The 9,005-nt window shown below is 47.9% G+C and overlaps 1 protein-coding gene across 9 annotated transcripts in view; it reads right to left on the bottom strand.

Annotated features, from left to right (window-relative positions):
* Positions 1-261: 261 nt before the first annotated feature.
* Positions 262-9,005, bottom strand: part of ERMARD (ER membrane associated RNA degradation) — a 24,607-nt gene continuing 15,863 nt past the window's right edge. For 6 of the 9 annotated variants that reach the window (XM_081829333.1, XM_081829334.1, XM_081829339.1 and 3 more), the window contains 7 exons: positions 8,532-8,705; positions 5,775-5,858; positions 4,073-4,146; positions 3,402-3,527; positions 2,823-3,041; positions 1,876-1,989; positions 262-450 (listed from right to left, as the gene is read on the bottom strand). In XM_081829333.1, the coding sequence (XP_081685459.1) occupies positions 267-450; positions 1,876-1,989; positions 2,823-3,041; positions 3,402-3,527; positions 4,073-4,146; positions 5,775-5,858; positions 8,532-8,705 (975 nt within the window). In that variant the 3' untranslated portion in view covers positions 262-266. The remainder of the gene's footprint in view (positions 451-1,875; positions 1,990-2,822; positions 3,042-3,401; positions 3,528-4,072; positions 4,147-5,774; positions 5,859-8,531; positions 8,706-9,005) is intronic. The other 3 variants (XM_081829336.1, XM_081829338.1, XM_081829335.1) reach the window with 2 other exon arrangements.

The following is a 9,005-nucleotide window of genomic DNA, read 5'->3' as shown; positions in this document are numbered from 1 at the left end:
GTGACGTGGGTATAAAGCTCCCCCTGGACACTGTGTCATGGTGGCCAAAATGCTGCGGCCATTTGGTCCCAGGAAGGGACCCAGCCTAAGGTTCACACAAACGCGGGAACAGCAATTCAGAAAACTGCAGAGAAACGGAACTTGATCCCTGACCAATCAGAGCCTGCAATCCACCCTACCTTTGGCTTTTCAATTTCCATGCTGGTAAAGCCTATTCAGGCTGAGCTTTCAGATGTAGCCAAAAGCATCTTGACTTCTAAGTGTTTTCATAAGCCTTCTTTACTTGCGGATTTCTTGGCTAAATGTATTAACATTTGTTTCTTCTCACTGAAAGTCCAAATTTTCAACAGAGCTGTACGTGTAAGACTGATAGTTTCGTTCCACTTGTTCTTCTGCTGGCTGGTGTAAGTCACCAGGTTCTCCGTGTACTGCAAGATCGACTTTAAGAACCTGTTTTAACAAAAAGAAATTAATTTCTTTATTCTATTATAAAATGCAACAATGATTTAAATGCACTCTTTTCGTTTTGGAATTTAAAGCACTGCACTTAAGGGGTGCCTGGGTGGCTCAGTTGGTTGAGCGACTGCCTTCGGCTCAGGTCATGATCTCAGGGTCCTGGGATCGAGTCCTGTATCGGGCTCCCTGCTCAGCAGAAAGCCTGCTTCTCCCTCTCCCACTCCCCCTCCTTGTGTTCCCTCCCTCACTGTGTCTCTGTCAAATAAATAAAATCTTAAAAAAAAAATAAAGTACTGCACTTAATTTTTGTCTGTAAATTCGAATAAAAGAACCACAAGCAAAATGGAAGTGAGAACAGAACCTAGAGGAAGAGATGCTGGACCCCGGACGAGCTACACGCCCGAGCGCCTTGTTAAACTTACTCTCACATCAGGTAAGATGGTTGCATGTGATGGAACTGCACTCCAGAAAAGGCGTTAGAGACCGCCTGGATTAAATGCCATGTGAGCATGCAATGCACACAATGGGGAGCGTGCAGGCCCTGCAGCCCCACGGGGGTGCCTCTCTGGCCCCGGGCATCCCACACCTGCCCTTGCAATGCAGGTGCTGTCTCCCGGAAGACACTTTCCACTTGGACACAGCACTGCTGAGAGGTGTTTATCAAACGGTTCCCAGGCTCTTCTCCAGCGGGTGGGGATCAGGTCATGCTTCTATTTTCCAAGTTCTCCCCAGTTTGCCAAGTAGGCTGGCAACATTCCCCAACTTCTAATTCTGAATATTTTCAAACTTAGAAGTTAAAGGAAGAGTATAATGAAAGTCCACAGATCCTTCATCTAGAGAGTGGTCCTCAGCTGCGGATGTCTTTGTATCTGGCAACGTCTGCATCATTTTGGGCTGTCACCATGCGGAGCTACCGGCACGCAATGCTGGGGGTCAGGGAGCTACTCCCACCATGCATGCTCAGATGGCCCACCACAGACGACCCCCCCAGCGCAGAATGTGGGGGCGGGGGGGGCTCACGTGGAGCCACCGATCCGTAACATTCTGCGTGGCGGCCACCCTGGTTCCCACCTGGGTTCCACGTTTCTTTAAGAAAATAACAGTCCTACTTTCACATTTACTTTAAACATGAGGTACGTGCTCCCTGCAATATCACTCTCTGCGTGGCGGTGGTGTTATGACAGAGTGAGGAATTCTGAAAGCATCTGCCAGCTCATCCCATTTAATTTTCTGAAATAAGCCTACATGGGTGTTAGTTTCAAAAGTTCACAAACTTGCACCAAAATCCACAGAGAAAAACAGTAAAGAGCCAACCAAGACTGTGGGCTTAAAAAAATAATGAAATAAAATAACCAATAGAAGTGAAATCACTTAAATTTACTAAAACAGTTTCATTTCTTATACATACAACACACTTACTTTAGATACTGTTGATATTCGTAAGTATTTTTTCCATGAACCACATGAATGTTGACCAATTCCAGGGCAATCAGCAATAAAATCAGGTAAAGCACAGGAGACAGAAGCTTAACACTAAAAAAGATGAAGTAAGGTAAAATTTGACAAACGTAAGAATTTTGCACTTTCATCAGTGAAAACTCTTTTTCAAGGGAACTTAAACTCAGCCTTCTCGAGGCCGCTCTGTGGCGGTTTCCCTGTGGGCCCCCGCCCCGCCCCCGGAGCGCCGGCCTCCCAGCCGCCGCAGCTCAGGAGCAAGACGGCACTGGCTCTGCGTCCAGCAGTTCCTCTGGCTCTGGGTCCCTGTCTGCAGCGTCTGTCCTATGCTCTGGTATTTGGTAAACGACTCCCACAAGAAGAAACACAGATGGCTCAAACCTGGAAATGTGTTCAATGTCTCCAGGACACAAAGATATTCTGATCAAAGTAAGATACTATCTCGTGCTCATGAAACCGGTAGGGAATTCTTCTGAAATATACCGTTTGGGGAAGGATGTAACGTAACAGGCACCATCGTATAAACTGCTGGTTAGAGCGTACCTTTCAGAAGCAGCCAAGGAAAACCCGTTAAAGGCTTTACAGATTCAGATACCACTCAACCAGAGTTCTAGGAATTTGTCCAAAACGGTAATTTCTTAAGGATGTAGAACATCCTAAAATACACAACACGTAAAGAACCAGAATGCTGGCATACGCAAGTTAACCTGCTGTTAATATTTTAAATCCAGATACTCATTTGGGTCAGTGGCACCCATATTATATTCTCTTACACCAAAATCACAACAGCATTTAACACACTACGTGTCCTCTGCAAGTGAGTACTCCCCTGAAAGTAGGAATCAGAGCTGCATCCCAACAGAACCCCTGCCCAGCGGGGCATCTCCGGACCAGGCCCGCGAGCCACACACCTAGTGAGCATGTGCAGGTAGGTCTGCCTCTGCCGGGAGCGCAGTCTCCTTTCCACCCACTGCTGGTGTCTCAGCTCCACAGAGGCAGCGACCTGGCTGGACACGCGGGCGCAGTGTGCGCTGATGTTTCGGAGCACGGTGAGCACCTCCAGAACGGTTCTGGGACAGAAGAGAGTTGGGACAGGGGTGCCGCAGAGTTCTTGGATCACCTGGGGCCACCTGGGGATTGGAATGCAAGTTCTCATGGGGCATGTTCACCGCCCGGGCCCCCCAACGCTCAGCTTCTGGGGAGCAGTGGCTGTTACACAGTGTGCTCAGTTCTGCAGGCCTCACGCACAGGCACGCACACGCACGCACACTTAACTGTGGGGGGCAGAGTGTGCAAGAGAGCCCCGTCACGCACACCAGCACCTCACGAGCCACGGAGGGTGGGCTCCCCGGTCTGTGGTGGCACAGCCACAGTGGGGCCGAATGCCGCCGCAAGCCCACAGTTGTTACGACACAGAAAACAGCTGAGTGCGGGAGCCCGACGCGGCTGGTCAGCGCCCCAGCAATTCCTGACACTTCTGGGAGACTCACCTCTCGGCGGGAAGACTGTCCCAGTCGCTGACAACACCACGGCTCTCGGGCAAGTGGCGGGGCAGGGCTCTCAGGATTTCTGTGATTAAAGCCTCGCAGGCCTGTGTTTCAGAAGTACCTTCTAATCTGAAAAACAGAAGGTATGCAGATCAGCCCAAGCAGTGCCATGCAAATGTTTAATGGTTCACTTAATCTGCAACGTAGTTTTCCCAAATATAAAATGAAAAACCCACTGTCAGAGGCAATAGTAAAAATAAACGACAGGCTAAAAGCAACATACGTTGTTGACAAAAGCAACAAACCATCTAAGTTATTACTCCTACGAGATGGATCTGCTATATCCTGATTCCAAAATCTCTATCCCTACTTCTCTCCTGACCTTTAGATCCTACGTCTAATCACCCACTAAATATTTCGAGCAGACACCAACCTCCTCCCCACAAAGCCTGCCTCTGTTCCTGTGTTCATGGTCTCCCCAAATGGCCCACCACCGGCTGGGCCCTCAGCGGGGAGACTGCGCCCCCTGCGCCTCCACCAAGTGGCCTGCCCTGCCCACCGAGGCCTACCAAGCCCCCTGCACTTGGTCTTCCCGTGGCGCCGCTAAGACCTCACGTGGAGGTTGGCGTCCACTGGGGACTGTGAGGTCTGCATGACCCCAGGACAGAACTCACCTGGCTGCCTCCTCGGCCTCTTCAGGCAAAGGCAGAAGGGGCCAAACCCTGATGCTCTTCTCACAGCTCAGCACCTGAGAGAAAAATGTCCTACTGCTTTTAAAGATTTTACAGTAACAGTCTGGAAAATATTTTTGTAACTATTACGAACGTAGCAATCACTTTCTAGGAGATATATATTGGCAAAATTGTTACAGATCTTACATTTTAAAATCAGGTGGTGGGTCTCAGTTACTCAATACCATCAGATAAGTGAAGGCCAGTGAAATTAACAGGAGATTAGGAGGTAATTAACATGTGGAGTAGTTGTAAAACATAATCAGCAAACTCCTGACGCCCCTGTTGAGAGTGGCGGTCCTCGTCCCCTTCTGAATCAGGACGTGCTTTGGTGAGTGGCCTTCCCCCAGACAACACAGTGGAAGTGAGGATGTGTGTGATTCTGGAAGCCAGGTCAGAAAGGGCGGCACCTCTCCCTGGTTCGCTGGGAGGCGCCGCACCAACTTCTCATCTTCTCAGATGGAACACCAAACCAGGGAAGCCCATGCCAAATTTCTGACTCACGAAAGTGTAAGCAAATTAAACATTGACACCACTGAATGTGGGTAATTTATGCAGCAGTAGTTAGTAGAGCAATGACCTTAAAAAGAACGGATGCAAGACTGCTAAACGAAAAATGAATACATCACGGGCAGCAAGAATAAGAAGCTGCAGGGGAGGGTGAGGGTCAGATACACCCACTGGGGGGCACGGAGGGGCCTCCACCAGGGCCGTGGCAGCAGCGGCCAAGGAGCAGGGGGGCTCGTGAGGCTGGAGATTCGGCCGCAGAGGTCTACGGGCAAATCCTGCCTTCCTGAAGCTTCTCTTCCTTCTGGGACGTCCCCCTTCTCTGTCCCTTCCCTTCCTCCCTCCTGACTCTGCAGGTCAGGGTGCTGCAGGCACCTGGCGTCCTCCCTTGCAGCCCGATGACTCGCTGCTGAACTAGAACCCACGGGGCACGGGTATTCGGGTTGAATTCTTTCCTCACGTAGCACCAGGAGAGTAAAACACCTCTAGAACTCTCTGCACATCCACTGCCGACAGCCCCTTCTAACTGACACTACTTCTCTTAAGACTTCATCAGTGACACTCCGTCGTCTCGGGCAGTTTCTTCCAGCTGCCGCTGTAAATCTCTCCCTAAACCCTTATGTGTGGATCCCACAGCTTCCATTTAGAGGCCAGCACTGATGAATGTCTGCATTAGCAACTATCATGACTATTCTACTCTTAGAGACAACCCCATCCTTGCCCCTTGCACATTCATATCCAGCTACATGGAAAATAAGGCACCCAAGCTCATTTCCATACTGGAACCTCCTGGCAGAAATGCTTCAAAGTCTGCGGTTTCCATGACCTAATTTACACGGGAACAAGCTCTGGTCTTGCCTGGTAAAAGGAACACTGCCCAAGTGAAGGCAACGACCTGCTGACCCAGCTGCCATACCTCAAGTACTAAAATCACCGGAAACAACAAACACCATCATTACTGGTCTGCCGAACGTCAGATGTGAGGCTCGGAGTGACGGAGCTATGTGGCCAAGGCCACCTCCTGAGCACAGCCTCCGGTCGCAGCCCTGAAGCCCAGCCTGCCAGGCCGCCTGGACCAGTGGGCATCTCTGCTGCAAGTGCCGTGCACGCCCCTCCCGATAGCCCACGTGCGGCTCACCTGTTTTTTAAGCTGAGCAACTGGGTGGAAGTGGGCGTGGTAACCCTCCGCAAGACCAACCAGTGACTTTATCGCTGCTTTTTCCTGGTTCAGAAAAAACAGACAAGGGTTACCGCGACGTGTGGTCAGGCCCCCAGTTTTCTCCTGCTGAATGCGAGTCACACGAGAGCCCCCGTCTCACCATGTTACTTCAGCTGTAACAGAGCAAGACTCTTCACCAAAACAGGTCTGAGACAGTGGTCAAATCATAACCAACAGAGGTGTTTTAAATGAAGCCAATTAACAATGATAAATAACAAAGGCCACATCCGCTTTGTTCAAAATCAGTGGCACTAGAAATACATAATAAGACTCTAAAATGGAAAATAAGAATGTCTCCAAAAAAAAATAGAATGGGAATTTAAACATTAAAAATCAGTACAACCAAAAGAGAGTCATATTGCTACACATGTAAATGTTGAAAAACAGAGTAAAAATAACATTATTTACACCTGATATAACTGTGTGGCTGGAAAATCCATGCTGGCTGACTAAAAACTATCAGAAACAAAAAGAAAAGTCAGTGAGTTGACAGCTGACTAACAATACACCAATCATCAATCAGTCGCTTTCCCACATAGAAGCAGTAACTCCCCAGAATTCTCAACAGCACAAAGCGAGTCACTAAATATCCAGACGCAAACCTTTCGTTCGCTCAAAGACCCAAGTCCTACCGCACAGCACAGAGGTTCTGTGCACAAGGCAGGTAGGCCGACCTCTGCGTGGGGCAGCTGCAACTCACACGTGTGAAGACTAGTGATGAAGGCACAAGAGGCCCCGGGCCCGGCAGAGCACACGGCTTCTCATCTGAGACGTGAGACCGTGGGAGGGAGGGCCTATGGAGGACCCCTCTGGCTGCTGCACTAACAAGAAAACAGGGGGCTACCGCAGCGAGGGCAGGTGAAGGCTGGGGCAGCTCGGCCCAGCACACGGCACAGGAGGATGTGGACAAGCAAAGACAGGAGATTCTGGTCTCTGGATGGCGCTGCCACTTAGGGGGAGGCTCTGCGAGGGAAGGCTGAGGACACGGAGGAGACACCACGTTTGGGAATAATGTTCACTGTTGTAAAAACCATCAATTACCCCTAAATGAATCCATCAAGAGCCATTCCTGTCTGTTGCTTGGTTAGTCTTGGGCTTTGTGTTTACGGTAACTATACAAGTTTGCCTACAATCCTAATAGGGAGGAGGTGGGAAAATTCTGAAAGAGGAGAGAGATGGGAAAGTAACCTTACAGACATGGAACTCTGTCACGAAGGTGAGTACGAATACACAAGAAGACCAAGTCCACCGCACATACTACAGAGATGTCTGTCTTTCAAATGCTCTTGGGCCAACTTGCAAGCCTTTGTCTAAGAAAAGGAAAAAAAAAACCACAAAAAACCAAAAACAAGTAAACCTAGATTCTCTAACTCACTCCCAGATGAAATAAATTCCAGCTGGATCAAAAGATGTAAATGGGAAAAAACCCTATAAAGGTACCAGGGAAATGCACGTGTATGTTCATAATTTTGGAAAGCAAAGGGTCTTTTAAGAATAATTCCAGGGGCGCCTGGGTGGCTCAGTCGTTAAGCGTCTGCCTTCAGCTCAGGTCATGATCCCAGGGTCCTGGGATGGAGCCCCACATCGGGCTCCCTGCTCGGCGGGAGGCCTGCTTCTCCCTCTCCCACTCCCCCTGCTTGTGTTCCCTCTCTCGCTGTGTCTCTGTCAAATAAATAAATAAAATCTTAAAAAAAAAAAAGAATAATTCCAAATGCATAAGCCAAAATGAAAAGACCTCAAAACTTCAAGACAAATAAGGAGCAACATGAACATCGGAGTGGTAAGTGCAGCTAATAAACCATAAAAATGCATAAAATGGAGCAAAAGACATTAATTGTTCACAAAAGAATCACAGATTTCCAACAAACAATAAAAGACAGCAAAGTAACACAAAACAGAGAGATAAAAACATGGTCTTACTGGTACGTTTGCTTCAGAACTGTACTTGAACAAATTCACTTACACATGTGCCCAAGTGAACAAGGATGTTTACTTGAGACACTGTAATCAGGAGCGTTCCACACATCAGAACTCACCCATCCATGAGGGACAGCTTATATACATGAGGATATACTGATAAAAAATGTCAGACAGCTGACAGAAATCAGGTAGAAGGAATGCTAATCACTAACAGGTTTCTTCCTCGAGCTGCACCGTGTGCTCGTGGGAAGAGGTGGGAGCAGATGCCCACCCATGAACAGCGCTCCGCCCCACAAGGCCTTCCTGAGTGCTGTCAGTTTTCCTATCATGTTTTCTGTTTTGTCTGAACCTCTCAATAATCTTTACAGTAACTGTGACATGTATAATTTGAAAAACAGATTAAAATATCAATAACTAACCCAAATTATTTATTATAAAATAACAAAAGAATTAGTTTACTGATTGATGCAAATATTCCATCTGACCAATTTGTCATTTGTAAAATTTTCTGATATATTTAGTTAATTTGTTTTATACTGGTTCCTTAGTTTGATCACACAATATCAGTTTACCTATTGCAGTAAATATATGCATATAATCAAATCAAGTCACAATTACGTGTTCTGATGGAGGCATACAATAACTCACATAAATTTAAAGAAAAGGTGATTAAGGGTTAATTACACCTGAAAATAAGCTGTATTCTGTCACAGCTGAATAACAGTGCATCTAATGGTTCTCTTCCTTATATGTTACCTTAAGGGCTGCCGACAGATCTTCATCAGTGAATCTGAGTAAAAGTACAACGGAAAATGCAAGCAATTGGTTTGCTGCCTCTTTCGGAAATTCAGGTAAGTTGATTTCCCCATGGCTTAAATGGTCTCTTATACGGGGGCCCTCCTGATGGTTTAGGAAATCCCAAAGAAACTCCTTTCAGAATATAAACAGAGAAAATATCTTGTTAGTTTTCTCAACTGAGGGAATAAAGAATGGGCCATACCTGACCTATCTAGGGAACAGCAGTGTCGGCTTACAGAGACCAGGAAACTGAGCTTCAGAGACAGTTAATCAAGGTAATACAGCTGAGGTACCATGCTGGATTGTCCCTGGGAACTCTAACTGCCCCCCGCCGCTTGGGGCAGGACCCTCCCTGGGAAGCCCCGGTCTCTCTAACTGCGGCCCGCTGCTTGGGGCAGGACCCTCCCTGGGAAGCCCCGGTCTCTCTAACTG

Source organism: Leptonychotes weddellii, chromosome 8 (assembly GCF_054177405.1).
Source record: "Leptonychotes weddellii isolate Sample4059 chromosome 8, ASM5417740v2, whole genome shotgun sequence".
In the NCBI taxonomy this organism is placed as follows: Eukaryota; Metazoa; Chordata; class Mammalia; order Carnivora; family Phocidae; genus Leptonychotes; species Leptonychotes weddellii.
Note: the sequence above shows the minus strand (reverse complement) of the source record. Positions and strands in the feature narration are given on the sequence as shown.